We start from the raw sequence: 20898 nt of genomic DNA on the forward strand, positions 1-20898 counted from the left end.
AAATGATCAGAGAAAGCGTTTGATTGAAAATTCATGGTACAGACCTTACCATCTTACATGTAGAAATGCATAACTTTTGAAATGGACTGAGGCAGTTTGTCCTCATAATGTGAAGCGTGACACCGTATATTCAATAATCTGGACCCCACTATTCACCGGGAAGGTTGTAAGGCACATGAACCAATGTCATTTTAGTTCAACAGTTGTTGATTTTTGCCCTGGGTGGTTTCTGCTTGATACTTGGCACGATTTCTTTAACCAAATCACAGAACACTAATGCTGGGACCTTTTGAAATGGAGGTCAATGCCTTGGGACTATTCCCTTACAAATGAGGGCTTTTTCCAGCAAATTTCACCGCTTCGAGGACATGTTCTTATCGTAGCCGCTGGGAACAGGCTGGAGAAAGTTTCATTTGAGGGCAATTACATTAAATGGAATGCACAAAACAATCGTGGGGTTTGATTGAAACACACTGCCTCTAAGTTGCCAGCTTCTTGTTGAGGTGCCATTATAGAAGACCTTTAATGTGTCCATTAGATTCAGGGTTTTTACCTGTCTCTCGTTAGCCCCCATTAGTTCCCCATCCCTTGTCAGCCTATCGTGCTCACATTTCACATTTTGTGATCAAATCTGACATCATGAAATCTGTTGCTTTGAACTATTTTTACTCCCACGTCTGTCAAGCTGTGTCCTCCGCAAACAGGGGCATCACCAATATCATCTGTACCGCGATTTCAATGGCTACCTTAAATCAGACACATGCTACACATTGCACTGCCTTGCCCGACTATCTTCTGTGCTCTGTGCGTACTGCTGATCTGGTTAATGTATGGCGATAAAAGTGTCAGGAATTTTGTCTGTTTTTCTAACACCGGCTGTAAGGTCCCCATGTTTGTATATGTTAGAGTACTTAAGAGAGACAGGCTCCTATATCATGGGACATCCAAACCCCAATCATTGACCATTAATCCCGCAGATGCCCCAGTGGAGGCTGCCCTCTGGTGGTGGTAGTGGGGCAGGTTGAAAAGGTACTGAACTTTTGAGTGAGGCAGATTTGAGTGGGTGGGCCGTAGGTGACAATTTGTTGGGATTGGATTGAATGAGAGAATTTATGGGAAAGGATGGCAAGTTTGTCAGTTTGTTCGTTCATGTAATTCCTTACTGTTCACAAGAGGTGATAAAACAATTCTTATTGCTCTAAATTCCTGAGAAGTTTTACTCAATATTTCAGTTCAGTATCAAAAAATGCAATCATTTTATGTGCTAACTCTATAAATTATTTTTCCCCATAAATACAACGCTGTCAAAAGTCAATTTTATTAAAATAAGTCCACGCAAGCTGTAGACTGGAAATGGAATGTAAGATTTGGGAGTGAACAACTGTTTTAACCCTTTCACCACCATGGTTTGGTCCAAACCCATTGTTATCAATGGTGAGTGTGGACGAGTTTACAGGAAATTGGGGGTGAACAGGTTAAAGGTGTATACCGCACTCGTAGCAATTTCAGTACATTTAGATACTGATGTTGATTATTCTTGTTGTTTTCAGTTGAAATGGAAGGCATGGATAATACAGAGGGGCCTTTACCAGAATTTATCCAAGAGCCACAAGACACATACATCGTAAGAAACACACCTGCCACGCTAACGTGTATAGCCGCGCCGGCGTACCGAATTTTTTTCAAATGCAACGACGACTGGGTCCGATGGAAGGACCACACGCACCAGGAAACGTTGGATGAGAACGGGGAAATGCAAAAAGAATCCAGGATAGGTGAGCGTTTTGATTTTGATCCCCGCACAGCGATATTGTAACTTGAGATTTATGGAGTGGATGCAATTGCAAAGCTCTGGTTTTGTAATCATGAGATACAGGGTCAAAATATCAACTCTACAAAGCTATTATAATGTGTATTATTCTGTTATCAATTGTACTGAAAATCTCGCCATTTATGACAAATGTACCAAAAAAACCCATATTGTATGCCATTTCCCAGTAAAGTTCAGTTTTCGCATTTCCGTGCTATTTTTTTGCATGATAAATGTGCTCAATATAAATTCGATACAAATTTTTAGCTCATATTTGGTTTTATATATAAATGCCAAAAAGAGCTTATATGATGAGTCTAACTGGCGTCTATGTCTGTATATTTTTAAGATATTCAAATGAATAGTGACTTCATCATGCATTCATGGTTGATAATCACAAATTATAAAATCAAGAATGATTGTGTACCCGTTTCTGGTCTTTGTTAGAGTGCATTAGTTAGGATATTTGATGTACTTTAGCATTCACTAGAGTGCTCTGATCTGCTGCGTTGTAATATACTCTTTGACTTTGAACTTCAAACAACTAGAGCTAACTTTCCACTTGCCACACTAAAGGCAATACTAGGTGCTTGTCAACACAGTATCTGTCCATTTTCTCTCTCAAAAAAAACACCGCCTGTCAGTGTAGCAGTGTGTGAAAACATGAACAAGGGCTAAAATGTCAATTTGTCAGCCAAATGTCAAGATGCCAAATTAGTTACTTCTCAGCTCATTGCGTGTTGTGTTACACGATACAGCCGGAAAGACCACATCAAAAGAATCTCTCCAGTAGCACAAACTAGTTGCAAAGCCTTGCCGTAATCCAGGCTGTACTGCTCCGTGAATTCCTCATCTCTTTGATATTTTTTACCACGGAATTGTAGCCCTCATTAACTTTAAGTCTTCCCAAAGTTGTCCTTTTTGATTTTTCCACCCCTGAGGGAATACAACAGTACTGACATCAATGCTGTGACTGTTTCTACGTCATCAAACAAGATGCGCGCAAGTGTGCTTTTGTCAGGCCTTTAAACGCCCTGTTATTTTTGGCAACAAAGGCCATGAGAAAATGATGATGCGGTACGAGTTACCACGGCAACAGGGATGCTGACAAGCAGCGACCTCTGATTACAGTTAATTTCCATGTTTGGAGATGGAGATAAGAAGAGTCCAAGGTTTCATCAAATGAACAAGTATTTATCAAGTGATTGTGTGTTGCAGCACACGGGAAATAACCCCTCTACTTTTCACAATTTTGCAGAATTGGCACGTGATGCTGTAGAAAGTTATTTCGGCGATGAGGATTACTGGTGTCAGTGCGTGGCGTGGGGTAGTGGGGGATCAGTGAAAAGTAGAAAAGCAACTGTCAAAGTTTCATGTAAGTATTCCAGTGGAGGCAAGCTGTTCACTTAAGTGATTGCACCCCCTGCATTATTCTACAAGCTCTAATTACTTTGCAAAGAGTAAACATACAAAATTTCACTGTGGAAAATCTCAACATTATGTTACCTGAAACTCTCAAATGTTTGTTATGTTTTTATTAATTTTATATGTTCAAAACATTAAATATCAGCAATATGAACATGTATGAGTGTGTGTAGTCATAGATTGTAAAAATTGATAGAGTATGTTTTCCAACTTGCTCAAATTTTCATTCTTGAAACATATATAAACAGAACACATTTTTTTGTCCTTCTTCTTCTTCCTCAGTCCTTCGGAAATTATTTGAGCGTGAACCTCTCGGAGTGAACGTCGAAACAGACAGTGCATTCCAACTGATGTGCCGTGCTCCGGAAGGTTACCCGGAACCTGAGATTTACTGGGAAAAAGACGGCCGTCAGATCAATGTTGCAGAGGAGAGAAACTTTATCATTACGAGTGACGGGAATTTAATCGTCAGTCAAGCCAGACTGGCAGATACTGGAAATTACACATGTGTGGCTGTCAACATTGCAAGTAAAAGGAAGAGTGATACGGCTGTAGTGAATGTTTATGGTGTGTAAATTGTATTCTCTGTATCAGTTTTAACACTTTTACCAACATGGTAATGTCCCCCCTTGAAAATCCTCTAGTGGAGAACCCTAACACTGAGCCCTTGACATGATTTGGGAGTAGTAATACAACAAAACTCAGAGTTTTTGTTAAGGCAATATGCACCTCGAAAGTGAAAGACTTAAACTTTTGCTGTAACTTTCCTCAAGGAATCTTTCAATCATTCTCTTTCAAAATCAAGAATAAAAATAGGGGGTCACCGTGTAAATTTTGGTACTAGAGAAACAAATAACCCAAGATTTACCGATTTTAGAAATTCAAAATGGCCGCCATCCCTGTGTTAACTCTATGGAGACAAATAAAAATTTTCGAATTTCAAAAACTAAAATGAACCCCCACATGTGGTATATCAGAAGAGAATTGTAAAAGTTTGAGAGTCTGAATGTCTGTCCCCGAGGTGCGATCTACCTTAAGGGCGGTAAGCAGGAAAATGTTATTTTACCATCGTCCCCTTTGGTTTGTCAGGGCAATCAGATTTTTAGGACAGCAGAAATGTCACCTGATTTCCCAAATCATTTACCAGTGTTCGACAGTGTTAGCGAAGACAGTGAAAATCTGTTTCAAATGGAACAAATACAATAGAATATGTGTATCAAAGTTGCAGCTATAAGGGCTCATTGAATTACATTCTGTTTGTTGTGCAAAGGTTCTCGTGTGTATGTGCTGAAAAACATTTCCTAAAGCCGTTCCTCTCAAGGAACAGTGTGGAAAGATTGATATTTCAGCATTTCTCAAATACAACAGATTACATTGTCATACCAACAAAATATATTTCAATTCGTATGATAAGTAAATCAAAGCAATATCAAAAGGAGTTGCAAATATGTCTCTTCAAATGAAAATGTGTTATAATGTGGAAAGATGGTCAATATGAAAGTGTCGAGCGTACAGATGTACAGTTTGTGGTTTCCAATGTACAGGGCGATAGAGAAATATATAATAATGCAGGCATTTCTCAGTTTGTGGCTTTTTTGGGTTGGTATGACAGATATTGATGTATCTGGCCTGTCAGTTTGATTTCATTCTTCAGTAACTTCCCACGCATGCCTGGAAACTTTCCTCTTTTTTGGTGAAAAATTACGTTAAGGGAGATCAGGATGTCAGGTTTAGAGAAAAGCCATTTTGAACAGGCGAGTCGTTTCACGTTTTGTTGTTAAATTCAGTGAAAATTCAAAACGTCAGGTTTCAAAGCGATTTGCCTCAAGTGTACCGACGTAGGGGTTATTGATGCGTGACGTATTATTACACAGCTCATATTTGATTGTTCTTTCTGTTTTTTGTGGTGGTGAGAATGATTGAGTACGTTTTGTTTAATGGCATTTTGTTGCTGTAAAGATGAATGAAAACTTTGGACGAATACGATTGCGCACATCACTGAGTGCAATCCAAAAGCAGCCATATTACTTTTATGCATATGATGTGCTCTAATTTTCTTTTCATCTGAATTCTAAGTATGCAGATTTTCTCATTCACAAATCTAGTTAATGGTGATTGGTCAACGTGGAGTCCCTGGTCCGACTGTGATAGCAGATGTGGCAAGGGGGAACAGAGGCGAACTAGAACATGTACGAACCCAGCACCGCTCAACAATGGTGCGCCATGCCCAGGACGTGCAACACAGGAATCGCCGTGTACAACACTCTGCCCAGGTAAAAGAAATGTAAAGTTTGTTCGAGCTTCTCACCCCATTTGCATGTGTATAGTTCCAACTTTACATTTGAAAACAGTAGGAGTCTACCAAAATATAGTAATGAAAAGGTAAGTTAAATGATATCCTCCAAGGTTATTGTGATTTGGTGGAATTCCAAATCTGGTAAAATTTAAAAGTCTCTCATAAAATCAAAGGATTCAAGATGATAGAGTTCCCAGAATGTTGTTAAATTGTGCAGTTCTACCTTACATCTTTGTTAGGTCCCATTCAAACAATTCTGTGCAGCATTGCTGTTCCTCCGTGTACATTCTCAAATTATTCGTTTTGATTTTAGTATGAATTGTGGGACCTACAACATCTCTCTGAGATTGATGTCAAATATATCTTGCTAGGCAGTGGAAGGATATGGAATATTGCTGAACTTAGCATTTGAGTGTTGAAGGCAGTTTATTCTGACAATTTTTTGAGGAGGGCAAATAGAAAAAAAAAGTGGTGTTCTCTTAAACTCATTAAAGCTGTAAATCTTTTTGTGTCGTTCGGCGTCATGATATAAGAAAACACTGAATAATAGGTTTTGAACATCTGATTTGTGTGATAAAATTCTTTGAGGAAAAGAAGTTATTATTTGAATAATTTTGTGGAAAAAATTGCCGCAAAATACTGTGAAGAAGTTTAAACTTGAAAAACAATCGTGTATTCATAGCAGCCACTGTGAGCATATAAATGTATCTCTGGTAATAATGCACACAGCATACACACGACCAGATACGCATGTTGAACATGCATATATACAAGGTACATCTGACTATACACTTAATAAGGACAGATGTTCACCGATGAGATTGAGGAAGGATGGCAACCAGAAGATGGAAGCAATTAATTGAGGAAAAAATTAAAGTCAGCGAAGGTAGACAAACGAGCTGAAAGGAGCGTTTAATTATGTCATTTGCAGAAGAGAATAGCGAACGGCATACTCTGGATTAAGCACAGCAACCAGGATGCTGTTATTGAGCGACTCCTAGTAGTGTGCAGCAAATGAAGGATAATGTAGGGGAACCTACCCCTAGGCTAGCAACCATCACAGAGACAGACATGTAGACAAGATGGCGGACACCACCGTGCAGCTGTAACCCACGGCAACTCCTTTCAGGGGGAATAATTGATATGAATTTTTCGCCTTGCAACGTCGGAGACATCGGCAGGAGAGGTCTGATCACCAAAATGAATCGATGAAAGAAAATTGATACATTATGTGATGACGTCTTGACGATGATTAGAGAGACAGAAATCAACCCCCGGGGCCTTGTACAATTCCATCTAATTTAAACTAAAAATAATGAGCTTCGGCGAACAAAATTTATGTACAATAAAAAGAAAATGAAATATTGATATAAAGATTACTGTAGACAGCAGTCTGTTTAACTGTATTTGTATAACTATTATTAGTAATGTAATGTTTACAATGTTCCCTGGAGCGGCCTTGGAGCACTTGATTAATGTAATTATATTAATACAGAGTAAAGTAATGTTGTAATCACAGATCAGAACATGGAAGCCAGCCACACTCTTGACATTAGGTCTCTTGTTCAGAAATAGAATTCAGTCAGTTCGGTTTCCTGGCTTCAGTGTTCATATTGAAACAGGGTCTACTTCAGTACTTGTTGGAGGAGATCATTTCCTCTTGGTCAGGTGAATTTTTTCGCAGCCAATTGGTGACAGTTCTCGAACGGCAAATGAGAATTCCGGTCTCCAGCAGGAATAGAATGCTGACTCATGCTTGATGCATGGGTTAGTAGGTGCTAGTTTCCCTGTCTCTGGCCGGCTGTTATGAATTAGTTCAACGCCCTTGGCTTTGGATTCATCCATCAGTTTGAATCATCGGACTTGGAAACTTCACTCACAGGCTGTTAGTAGCTGTGCCTTTTCAGAGAACTCTGTCTGAGATGGTCAATCTCTCTCAAAACTGACACAAAGATAATTAAAATGTGATCATGCAGACATGTTTGTTTTGCAATTCAATCCAACGCAGCTGACTACAACCAGTGTTCTCATTATTTTTCTAAGACCACAGTCATTAGTCAGAGAGACAGACATACATGAATGGATTTCATTGACAGTTTATACAATTACACAGACAGTCTACTCTCTCACAGTCCTCAACCCTGTTGTCTTCATGGTTTAGCCCAAACCCCATTGTTTTCTGTGGTGAGGTTGGACCTCAATATAGAGAATTGGGTTGAAAAGGTTAGAAACCCATTGGCAGTATGTAACTAGTGATATATTTATTATAGTTTCTGGTGTTCCTTGCCGTCTTTAATATACAGTTTTTGTTCTACCCCTGTAATCATATTGAAATATCCGGTGTGCAACTTGTACATGTAAATGCAGCCTTTTATGTTTTGTTATGGCCAATGTTATTGTTAACAACTGAGTTTTTATCAGGACATGAATTCATACGTCACAATAATATTTCATATTGTATACACGCCTGGGAGAAAAACAAGTGCATGACTTGTATATGTATTCAGTTTTCTGGAAAAATTAAAGAGATTTTACCAAAGTTACAGTCATTGTCCCTCAACACAACATATGGTGCAGCATGTCTGAATCTTTTCAATGAAAACACAGAGTCATTTGCGAAAACAATGAGGACTTTGTGTGCCAATCCTTCGTTCTTGTACTCATGCAAAAAAAAAGATTCCATGTGTGCATTCAACGTAAGTCATTTTCAACCGACATGTGATTTGCCAGAAGTTCTTACGTAACTGTAAAATGTAATTTTCTCAAGGAGCTGGTAATTTCACTTCTGCATATCAAATTGATTAGTTGCTGTGTTACATAAGCAGGTAGCTCTGCCAGTCGACAAGATCTGCAATCGCAAAGCCACACCAAGCTTTTATGTGTGTGTGGAGTAGCTCTCATGATGCCAAAGACAGTGTTACACTCTTATTTTTCCAGTGGATGGTGTTTACAAAATTCTTATCACCAGTGGGGACCAAGTCATTTAGACTAAATTATTAACAGGATGCCATTTAGAGATATTGTCTTCTGGGGGGTCAAGCAGCCAGACGCTATACCCTGAGGGAATGTAGGAAGTCTCCAAGATTCTCTCTTGCCTGGAAGTGTCTCCAAACGAGTATTTTCTGTTGAAAAATATCATGCAAGGAAATACGTTTTCTTACCTGGGGGAGTTGAATGGATAGGTGTCAGAAATTAGTTTCTTGTCTTTTATAATGCGTTTTTAAAATGAGAAACTTGGGCAAAGTGATCTAGCATTTTGCGCATTCTTTGCAGCATGAGGAAATGAATTTGCGATGCCAAGGCGTGAAAGAGGCGGTGGTCTCCATGGGTGGCTGAACTGGTTTAGAATTAAATTAACGGCTATCAGTGTCCATTACAGGGTCTGCTCCAAAGAGCTGCCCGGACTTCTAGGAATTGCGGTGATGTTTAAAGAAATCTCAGATAGTCATGGAAATCCCAAGTGTCATCAGCAAGTGCTATTGCAAGGATTGTCTATTCCTTAAAAACATTCGGTAGTGACACATCCATTCTTGCCTTTTCAGCTTGAAGGTGTAAGCTGTCACACCTAGCTGATGGTTTTGTTGAGCTTCTGAAAGCATGATCAAAATGTCTCATTTCAACTTTAGGAAAACCCCAATGTTATCAGAGCTAATTTCAGCCATGGTGTGAAGTTCATTTGAAGATGTTAAAAGTTGGATTGTAGCATGAACAAGCAATATTGATGAGCAGAGTATTTTGCGTTAGACCTTTTTGGGGTAGGGACTGTTTACATTTAGAAAAAAATATTGTTGAATAGGTATAACAAAATAGTAGCCACTCCCACGCTTAGAATCGTTACACAACACTGTTTTGATGATGTCTTGATGGAGGAATTAATTGCGTGGGAACAAAAGGTGTAAATTGCATTTCAAGCGTTGATGTCATCGCTGACGTTTGATTCATTGAATTTGGGGATTCAATTTACAAGATGTTCTTGACGCTGATGACACTGATGTGTTGCATTCAGCGATCACTGCAAACGTTGTGAAAGATTTTAAACAGTGATTCCTACAGATTTTCCAGAAATTCAATTTTATTTTTACAAACTGTACAGAATCAACAAGTAGTCTTTTTTAAAGGGTCAGTGGTCATAACTTTGGATGAATTTTGGCTCACATTGGGTGTATGTGTATATGAGAGCTTATATGGTAAATTGGAGGTTTCTGTATGTCGGTATGTATGTATGTCTGTTTACATCAAAAACTTGAAAACGGCGGCACCTACCATCTTACTATTGGGTGTACAGTTGCATCTAGGAGTGGAGATATGAATTTGTTCAAATGAACATATAAGTATCAAAAATATGCAAATGAGATAAAAAAAGATGACAAAATCCTGCTAATTGCTAACATTTCTGTAAGAACAGGCCAAATTTTGTTGTAACTTTGTATGCGGGTTCCTTAAGCTGACTTTACTTCAGGGCAATTTCCAGTTTTTGGTCACGAAATCTTCTCTGAAACCGTTCAATTGCTTTGAAACTTGGTATGCATGATCCTAGGGTTGACCTCAGTCAAGAAATAGTTGTTGACTTACAAAACAAAAATATCGAAAAAATCATAAAAAATTACAAAAGTTGTGTTTTGTAATTTCCAATGTGTAGGATATTTGCGACAAATTTTGAAGCTATCGTCTGCTATTTGGTAATTTCATCAGAACATGATACTCTGTACCCGTTTATCCAGAAGTTACATGAGTAAGCAATACAAATGCCACTCACCATTTTCTTCCTGATTTTGTTTTTAAAAAACATATTGAAAAGACTGTCTGGCCATTTGTGAATTGTTTTGGTGACAGGAGCAAGTCAGTAATCAATTCTCAAAACAGAGAAGGAAATCATATATGCTATATTTGTCAAAAATTGCATAAGATTTGCCAAAGAACATTTTTGTTGATGAATTGCTTATTATTTTCACTGGGTTACCTTTACCTTAAGCTAATAATAAAGGAAAAGAAATTGGTGTGGTTGTTGGTGAGATATTATCTCAAACACAGGAAATATTTGTAGTATGGTTAGTGTTTCCGTGGAAGTGAATTTTAGATGTCAGCTTTGTCCTTTGTTAGCATGGAGGAAGTGCATCAAATTGTTATGTAAGAGCAGCAAATTACTGAAACCTGAAAAGAAAATTGAACCTCGAGAGAGCTTTTACCTTGACAACACAACTTCAGCTGCACAAAAAAAGGTACGGCACAAATTGCCGTAATTGTTGTGTCAAAACATTGTAATGGCGGAGAGGAAATAGGCTGGAATCAGAGAATGTTTCATTGTGTTTGAACAGAAATGGTACTCTGCAACGAAGCAGACCGTTATATTCCGCACAAAGAGTGTTAATTTGATCTTAAAGTGTTCTGAGATGATTGATTTGCTAAATTTGAAGCGTTTTAATTCATCTCGGCGCAGGCCATTAAGGCATTTTGAAAAATAATACACAGTAATTGCGTTATACTGTCAACTTTCAATGGTTTTCAATTATCCCATTGAGAGTCGACTTGTCGTCAACTGTTGATTTGTGAATGCTTTCATTTGTCAAAAAGCTCCCCACATTCTTTGATTGTGGCTGTGGAAGACATAATGAGATGAATATTCATAAACAATACCTTTTCCATCCTCCTAAAAGAAACAAGTTGCTTGCTGTGCTATACATAGAATACCTTCTCATAAATCCATTGTCTACTATGTTAGTGTTGCTGTATTCATTTGACTGGAGTAGAATTATGCTCTACATTTTTAGTGTTGATTGGCGAGTTCAGAATTTTCTTCATTTTCCTCTATCATTTTATTTGGCTAGAAAGTTGAAGCTGTATTCCCTCCAAATACATTTGTTTTAGAAAACAAACAAAATTGTCACCACCAAGATTTGAAAACCATGCATCTATGTCTCAACCCTTGCTTAAAAAACATAACATAACATAACATAACATAACATAAAAATCAATTTACTATGACTAAGTGGTTCCACCCACATAGGTGCGGAAGTTGGGGGTGGTGGGTGTTTATTTAACCATAAAATACCCATATACCCCTTTGTTGCACAACAAATAAAAAAAAACAGCAACAGAGTTCATGTATTATATTGTCTGAATTTCATTATGAACATGAAAGAAATAACACAAAATCCCAAAAGAGGGAGACGAAGACATCTCTAAAGGGAAAAATAATGAAACAAATATATTTTGCTGTTTTGCTATCTATAATAGTAACAAATGCTACAAGGAAGCATCTTTTTTGACCACAGACATTTGCCGACTCAATGACGAACAGATATGTAATGCGATTCTGGATCTCTTTGTCGGTTGCCGGGGCGACTGCATCCTTCCTCCGCGTTGTTAGGGCAATCATGGCAATGTGATTGCAGGGCAATTTAAAGAATATTACACGGGAGAAAAAGGTGATGATACTCTTTGCAAACCAGAAAAAGAGGGTGACACATAGATGCTGTCGTGAAGTCTTGAACGATGACAAAGTATATGAGGAAGATGCCCCGGGTGCGAGATGCTGAGAAGAAAAAGATGAATTTGATTGCGAGGGAAATTAAAATCCGCCAGATGCTTCAGGAGCATCGTCTGACAGAAAGCATCACTCTCCGTGACAAGTGATTTCAATCTTTGCAGCGAAAAAAACAAATTACATGTGGTGTCAAAGGTCAGGGGGATGTCAAGGAGGTATCAGTTGTAAACTTCGGAGGTGGCATGTTCACTATTTATCACTGTCAACTTCAGGGAAAAAGGATGATTTGAAGAGGTCTCTATCTGTGACGAACAGCGGTTGATTTCCGTATCAAAATGACACCAGTTTGACACTGGTGACTCACATGAAGGAGCTGCCTGGCTTAAAGTTTGTAATTTATCAAATTGACTTAAAATGTCCAATTAAGTTGTCGTGTTTTGGCATCGCAGTTTGTTTAAAAAACTCTGATCCTCATTAGATTTGGGGAACTTTGCATCCAAATCATTAACCTCAGGTTTGCTGCTTTCTACCACCTGTCTGCAAGAATCATTTGAAGGCCCTGAACACATCACAAAGTGAATTTCTCCGCACCTATTTGCAAACTGATTGACTCAGCAACTTGTTATACCAGGTGTCTTTTGGTGTAAATTTCATCGTTCATTTCAAATCAGTATCAATACAAGCCACCAATATCTCTCTGTGTCAATTGAAATTAATAGCTCACCCTACAGATAGCTGCATCAGCTTTTGTTTGCTGCAATGAAATATGCATTATCATTTCCTAGGATACTCTGTTTGAATTGTATCCAAATTATGTTTCAATATTTGCAAGTAGTCTGCTGTATATGTTTGACATACATCACTCATGCACAAGCATTTAAGAAAAATGTATCTTCACATGGATCAACACAAGTCTTGTTTCATTCCGTTTCTTATGCCGTAGGCCCAGCCGTACCATCCATACAGACTGGGTTGTACTACAGTTTGATAATCGAGGGGGGTTGACATAACAAGTGGAGGGGTTATTGTGATACTCTCTCCATTGACACATTACATGATATGACAAGTCGACGAAAGTCGACGATAAATATCAATACACATCGCATAACACTTGCTGAGAAACTGACATGACTACGTTTGAAATTATGTGAACTTAAAACATCGAATATGTTGTAAGGAGTAGCACAAATATGCTTGTAAGTTTTTTTGACCAAGAACTTGTTGTGATTGTATCCATATGATTTGTGTCTTGCAGTTGACGGTGGTTGGACGGAGTGGGATGGCTGGTCCAGGTGTAGTCCGGAGTGCAATCATATCCGAAGTCGTACGTGTACAAATCCAAAGCCACAGAATGCCGGAAAGCGGTGCGCTGGCTTGGACATGGAGACCAGGAATTGCACAGGAGGACTGTGCAAAAGTAAGTATTCCTTTTAAGTCAGCCAACTTTGTTTAATACACTTCCCGAGTGTGGTAACCAACTGTTTGAGAGATATGAGAGATAAAGCTGGGATGGTCGTATATTAAACCTTGTAATTTGTCTGGGCTAGTCATTAGTTATGGAGATAGGTGCACGGATATGGGAACAGCACTTGTGCAATGGAATGCTCAGTGTCTCCACAGAGAGGATATGAACCATTATCGGGGGCGTCAGAACTTCAGATTTTTATCGTCAATTTGTGACGGACAGAAGTTATGAGACAACAACGTCAATGCGAATCAATATTAAAGCAGTCGTGACTCCGTGAAAAAAGAGTCATTTCCTGGGAAATTCTATTTGTAAGTGGGAAATCATGTCGGAATGCACAATTTCCACCGCTCTTATCTGGGATTAGGTCCTCGCCCGGATATTTCATTTCTTCAGGAAGATTTCCCTAAACTGCCCAAATCATGTCAGGACAATTTCATGGCAAACGGCAAACTCTGGGCCATTTAAGCGCATGTAATCCGCATCTCTGGAATTATCTCGCAGCTACACCATCCCAGCTTTGGTGGGTTTAAACCACCCCCCGACATCGAACGCACATGAGTTTTGCATTATCATGATTTATCGATGAAAATCTTTAGCCCTTTCCGGAGAATCTTTCAGGCAAAAAGCATCCTCTCGTATCTGTCATAATTATCCCATGACAGGCAAAGGCAGCTTTGTGGGAAGAACTTTCATTTATGTAATTTTCCTGGCTTCGTTTCTCTAATCTTTATGTCAATTGCACGTCCATTACGCCTTTTAAGCCCAGCAAAGTGCTGTCAGGTAAATTCCGAAGGCAAGTTAGATGTAAACTGCTTTCGGCTTTGCTTCAAATTAGAATCCCTCTTTCTCATTTCTGCTTTACAAGTGAAGGTCCATTTAGCTTGTCTTAGCTGAAAGACGGCCGCTTCCTTAAAGGAAACTGGGGTTTTAAGAACGCATAAGCCAAAGTTGGGTTTTGATTGTGAGCAGCTTTTGCCCGTATATCCTCCTTCAAGCCTCAAGTCTTGGCTTATGTGAATGGGAAAGTTCAGAGTGTATTGAATACTGTATTGAGTGGAAAGCCAGTCTATCTCTCATCCCTAAATTCAAAACGCGAAATTTCCAAAGATTTAGCCATATTTTGCAAGCTCACATTTTTAGCAAAGCCCTCACCTTTGCTTCGTATGAGAGGGACTTTCTGTGGCATGTATGTTATATTTTATTTCAGCATTGTCTGTAAACACGTATTTTTTCTCGTTGCAACTCGTATCATCACCGTAGTAGGTTTCACATTGCACATCCATAGTCAGGGAAAAAGTATGTGGCAAATTAAGAAATAATTGGACGAAATGAGTTAATAGACGGTATTAACCTGCGTTTAAGTCGATTGCATGAAAGTGATTGCAGAGTTCCGTATTTTGCCATCAGCAAAGACCAAATCAGGGGTTATTCGAAAATGATGTTTGTCCACGGCAATTTGAGATCAAATAAGTTTAACTGTGCACGTAATCAAAGAACTGATCCAATAAGGAGATTGCTTTTTACTGTTCCTGGTACATTCTCTTATCATCATCATGGTATCGGTTTCATGTGATGTGATTTCATGATAATTAAAAACCATTTCCATGTTTTTTTTTCCCCTCATCCTTTATGTGCAGTGACAGGAGTAACCGGAGTGCCGAACACTGATGACGGCCTCTCGGAACGCTCGGAAGGTAAAGTCACATGACATTTAATTCTCCCAATTCTATGAGCAGCAGCAACAGTCATGAAATTTTCATTCTGAGTTTCTGACCATATAACGATAATTCTTTGTTTACACATCACATAGCTGTTAACTTCCCCTGTAGTATGTCCTTCACGCATCTTTGCTGACACGTTGATTTCGATATTCAAAGTGGTAATGACAAAATTGACAGCTTGACACCTTTGGCATCGACACCTGAAACAAGTCAAGTATCCGTGACAACAGAGCGAAATGAGTAGTTGGGGAAATGTGTGACAAAAGAGGGGCAACGCATAGCATAATGAACAGATCAGGTAGCCTTGTGAAAAAAAAGGAAATCAAAGCGTTAAGTTAACAAAGCCAACTTGCCGTAATATTGTAGTATCTTTGTCTGTAAGAGAGTCAAAATTTTATTTTCTAGAAATGCTGTAATGTCATGAGTTAGCGTTTCTGTCAGCAAAGATAAATTCTATCTGTTTGTGAAAAGTCTGTGTACTAAACTGGTTTCAATATAGACGTATAAACTACAATGTTTAATTTGTGATCTGCGATATATACATATATTTTTCCATGTATTACAATCCCATTATTAGTTGATTTGCATAATCAAAAAGTACTGTTATAAACTTTACACATGTGAACAATATTATTTCATGCTTCATTTATTTGGTTCTATGCAATATAATGAAATTTGAACTATTGTCTTTCTTTATTGCATCAATGCAGCGACGAAAGGTGTCAGTGACGGAATTGACCTGTACATTGGTCTGATTGTAGCCTGCGTTGTCTTCATGCTGGTGTGCGTCTTTGTGGTGTACCTGATCCATCGGAAGGTCCGACGAGCTGGTGTGTATATTGACATCAATGCTTCAGGTATATGTGGGTGCAAATCAAATCGCGGCCCTGCCAAGTCCTGCAGCCAATCACAGCACGCCTAAGCCACCCATGACCTTTGACCCCTGCTGTTTACCTCGACCTCTGCTAAAATAACCCACAATCAATAAATGAGTAAATCAATCTAGAGACCAGTTTTATTTGAATCATCTCGTGTGAGCCCATCGTGACACTAATGAGCGAGAGACTTAAAGCTTAAATCTTTCAAGCCACGATTTTTTATCGATTTTGCAAATCACAGATTGGATGTACGGCAACTGAAATGTGTCTAACGCGATTTTCCGTCAGAATGTGCGCAATGCCATTATCACCTGTACCGCAATTAGACAAGTGGGTTATTACTTAATTAGTACATCAATAATTCACTCAGGGTGCCCTGATCATCTCGTTTAAGTTTTCAATCACCCACTGTTTGTGTGTTTCTGTCATTGGCGAGGTCCTTTGCACTGGTTAATTGCATGCTCTCCACAGGTTCGTGAACACGGCACCTTCAATTTCCCCCCCTCATGCAAAGCCTGCTAATGATAAACATCATTATATACTGTGTTTTTCTCATTCCCTCCCTGTCTAGATGTCGCATTACCCGGCGTCTGTCAGAACAATGTGAAAGGACAGAAAATTGGACAAGGTGTGATTTTTTGTAAATATTTATCAGAAGTATATTTTTGTAGCATAGAGATCAGTATCGAATGAGCTTTTAATGTGCGGTCGATGTTTACGTAGTTGGAGAGCGTGAAGTGAATTCTACTTTGGCTTGCTGTGCACAGATGAATGTTTCAGCATCAAGTGAAGTTCTGTCTCAGAAATGTGACTTGCCTGCAAGCTGTTAAGTAGGAAACACCTTGAACTTAAAATCTTTTGGTGAATTCCCGTCTTACAGGTGAATCCAGACTGTATTTAAACTAGGAAAAATAAAATAAGAAGTCTGACTTTTGAAGTCCCAGTCGCCAGCTGCATGTGTGAATCTCTGTATGCATATTGTCTGTAAGTGTATGTGCACTTGTATATGTGTGTATGTGTGTCTATGTATATGCATGTACACATATGCGTGTTCATTTATATGTATGTATATATGTATTTATATGGAATGCCGTGCACACGACAGGTATGTATGTATGTATGTATGTATGTATGTATGTATGTCTGTATGTATGTAATATGTGGGTGTGTGAGTGGGGTTGTATGTGTGTATACATATCTGTGTGTGCATGTATACGTATGTATGTATGTAGATGTGTGTGTTCTGAGAGTACATTAATGCATGAGTATGTCAGGGTCTGTTCAGTGTGTCAGCATGCAAGATAGGCTGCAGGTGATTGTTTGTGCGTCTTTTACTCATTGCATGTTGATGGAACAGCTTCAAACCACTCTTCTACCCTGTTTTTGCCCCCAAAACACGGAAACTTTGTATGTCAAGCTCTGTGATAGTAGTAGTTGTCTTCATATTGTCTATTCAGCCGAAAACATTGATGATATCGCTGTTAAAACTGACTCTGCCAGGAAATATGAATCAAAAATGTTTTCATGTAGATTTCTGAAGTTTATTTGCCTTTATGATAAGGTGTGGTTGGTGTCATTCTTATTGTAAATATTTGGTTATGTGTTTGTTCTATTTCAGATAACACAAATATGGGAGTGTTAACAGTCCAGCCTGATGTCACGCAATCGTCTATCGCTCTGAGGAATCAGAATCTTCTTCTTCCGACCCGAGAACTTGAGGACAAGTTCATGATGATGAGTCCGCCGATGTACAGCGCTCCGGCGCCCCCAACCAAGGCTATGATGCCCGAATCGTGTTCCCCGTCCCTGACGTCTCCCAACAGCGAGCACAAGTACGAGAGTCTGCAGCCAGTGTCGTGCCCTGGATGCTCGTCGGTTTCTCCTTCGCAGATGTCTCCGCGATCATCGCTGGTTTCATCGTGCTACTCGCCGCTTCCCCTTCCGGAAAAGAACATGAAGCCACCTCCGCCACTTCCTCTCGACGAGAACATCTTGAAGGAAAAACTAGACAATATCAGAGAAACAGATCTTGTGGGATCTTCGACGGATCAGTCCATAAAAATTTTCACTGAAACCGAAGATGAGTACAACTCTGAGAAAAGTTACGGGACTCTAAAAAGCTTGTCAGACAGTGACTCCAGACCTGTCTCTATGTATGACTCGGACAATATAGCAAATTCTATGTTATCACTAGCAAGTACCGCATTACCTACAAATGTTGACCCACGCTGCATTGCATGGGGCATGATGGGACACAGAGGTGGCAGACTAACAGTCCCAGACACAGGTAACTTTATGTTAATTATGTGAGATGGCAACCAATAAAGAATGATGCCTTGATTGTGTGGTAGATGTAATAACATTGATATTTTTTGACAAAGAGAATGTTTTTGTGTCCAGCATGTCTACGATCAGTAGAAATACAAATATAACAGAAAGGTTGGGTGTTGTTATCAATCAAAACATCGAAATACCGAGGGAAACTTCTGTACCATGAATCTAGGCATACAGACACTTTCCAAGTACAGTGAAATCAAGCCATTAAAGCACTGATTTTCGAAAAAATATGACTTTTAACTGAAGTCATGTGGATTTTGTCATTTTACATAAAGTTCCTGACCTATTTATTTGATTTCACGTCTAAAGTTCATTCTTTATATTTGATCGCACTGATAGCAATAATACATTTATTTAACAAGTCAGCAAATTCTTGGAAACAAGCAAAATTGGTATTAATTTTGTAAATTTGCATAATTTATTCACAGTTCGCAATCACAGATGCTTCATTCTTTTACATATCAAAAGACCTCCATAACATAAAGTTGACAAACCAATTCCTTTGAGAAGAACTTTGTCTTGAATATTATTTAGTAGTGCAAGATGAGGCTCGAATATCATTGCAACATTTTCATCAACAGGGGTGAGCGCACTCATTGCAGAGGGCGCTTTACTGAAAGGCCAGAGTGAAGAAATTTACATAGCTGTGTGCCGTGAGGAGAGAGACAGGCCGAAACTCAGTCCCAAGCAGACGATACTCAGTCCCATCATCATGTGCGGGCCCCGCAACATGAGTTTCAAGAAACCCGTCATCATCCAATTCCCCCACTGTGCAAAGCTAGACGATGAGGAGTGGACGTATTCCATATATGGCAGTGACTCCCACCCCGAGGAGGTTCCAAAATGGCAGGTATGGTGCAACTACCGGTGACAGCAATGACAAAACTGAGTATATCTACTGTCACCAAAACACATCGATTTCATTTTCAGTTTAGTGTATGGTGTCAAGATTAAGATATTTAGATGCACTGTGTGCATTCACATTGTAACAAATTGAAGCTATCTATCTGTCAATCAAGACTTCAGCCAGTGAATGTACGTAATTCGTGTTTTTCACTACAAGAACAGCAGTGAATGATAGGAAGACACAAATTGTGTTTGTCCCAATGTGTACACAACTACTGCTCTTATTAAAGGTGTACTGTCACCTCTTCCGATTTGCCACAGTTACCATGGAAAGAGAAAATCTAACCAATCACAGATTTTAAGCAGGTGGCTGCTTTTTAAAAACAGCGCCCTCACATCGGCATTTTGAATACCTAGGAATGCCCCTTTGACTATATATGGGCATATTTAGATTACAGGTGACTGTATACCTTTAACCCTTGGAGCGCCAAAGTCAACTTTTGTCACCCTATAAAATATACCCAAGTCAATTTTTGTCAGATTTTTGCCAAAATTTTGATAAAAAACTTTGACCAATGAATGCTTTGTTTATTTGGTCTAAAATTATCAGAAAAATTATAGAAAAGTTCATAAAAATTGGTAAAATGTTGCACTGAAATTTTGGTGGGAAAAATACAGCACTCAGAGGGTTAAAGACAAACCAAACCAGTGACTAGTACTATAGATGTCCTTCATGCTCTGGTCTGCTTTCAATGACCGTAAGGCAGTCGCCCCTATTCTGGCATCAGTGGTTCAGCTGTACTATTGAGAAACAATTGGGACGTACCATTACTTGTGTTAGAAACAGGTTGAATGAGATGTTAGGTGGAAGTGACTTTGAAGTTTATATGTTTCCAATGAACTGTAGATGAAAATGTCCGTAGACTTCAATTTAATTGAATCTGTATCTGATTTCACTTGGAAATTCCCTCAGGGTGAGTGTTGAAACAGCTTTAATTGTCACAGCCCAGAAATAGATTCCATTGAAGAATCTTTTGGAATGTATTTTTTCATTGACCTTGAAATAGTTCTGAAGATTGATAACAGTGCAGTGTTTATCTTACATAACCACTTTCAAACAAGACAAGTAAAAAATATCTTAGTTGTGTGTGTATTTGGTTGCGCATATTGCAAGTATCTAACAAGCATGATAAGGCTATCTGTTTGTTTCCTGAAGTAATTTTTTTCCGAAACAGACTAATTTAAGTCAATAATTTTGAAGACTATACCAATAAGGGTGTTGAAAGGTTTGCCCTGCCCTGTGAAAAGATTTTTAACTGACAGTGCTGGATACAAAGGGCAGACTGAAATGAATCTGAATCCAAAAACAAGACCAGAATTCCTCTGTGACCCATGGGTTCTTCTAGTCTTTCCTGTCAGCTACAAACAAAGATGCCTCTTCTCTTTTCACTCCAGAAAAAATCTTAAAAATGCGGTCTTCTTTTAAGACTTGTCTTAAGCAGGGCCATCGTGTTTAAGGCGTCATGAAATGGATTTCAATGATCAAAATGTTGAACAAATTTAAGTAATCTTCAATTTTAATCCAATGACATTATAAATGGCAAAATTTATTTACCCTTCAACTTGTTTTTTT

At 38.8% G+C, this 20898-nt stretch overlaps 1 protein-coding gene across 5 annotated transcripts in view; it reads left to right on the forward strand.

Moving 5' to 3' along the window:
- The window catches only part of LOC139123024 (netrin receptor UNC5C-like), a 199722-nt gene that overhangs the window by 172863 nt on the left and 5961 nt on the right, over positions 1 to 20898 (forward strand). For 3 of the 5 annotated variants that reach the window (XM_070688968.1, XM_070688967.1, XM_070688966.1), the window contains 10 exons: positions 1551 to 1775; positions 3069 to 3185; positions 3518 to 3802; positions 5341 to 5508; positions 13271 to 13432; positions 15121 to 15177; positions 15915 to 16034; positions 16654 to 16710; positions 17701 to 18369; positions 19001 to 19269. In XM_070688968.1, the coding sequence (XP_070545069.1) occupies positions 1551 to 1775; positions 3069 to 3185; positions 3518 to 3802; positions 5341 to 5508; positions 13271 to 13432; positions 15121 to 15177; positions 15915 to 16034; positions 16654 to 16710; positions 17701 to 18369; positions 19001 to 19269 (2129 nt within the window). Of the gene's footprint in view, positions 1 to 1550; positions 1776 to 3068; positions 3186 to 3517; positions 3803 to 5340; positions 5509 to 13270; positions 13433 to 15120; positions 15178 to 15914; positions 16062 to 16653; positions 16711 to 17700; positions 18370 to 19000; positions 19270 to 20898 lie in introns of all 5 variants that reach the window. The other 2 variants (XM_070688965.1, XM_070688964.1) reach the window with 1 other exon arrangement.

This window comes from Ptychodera flava, chromosome 22 (assembly GCF_041260155.1).
Source record: "Ptychodera flava strain L36383 chromosome 22, AS_Pfla_20210202, whole genome shotgun sequence".
Lineage (NCBI taxonomy): Eukaryota > Metazoa > Hemichordata > Enteropneusta > Ptychoderidae > Ptychodera > Ptychodera flava.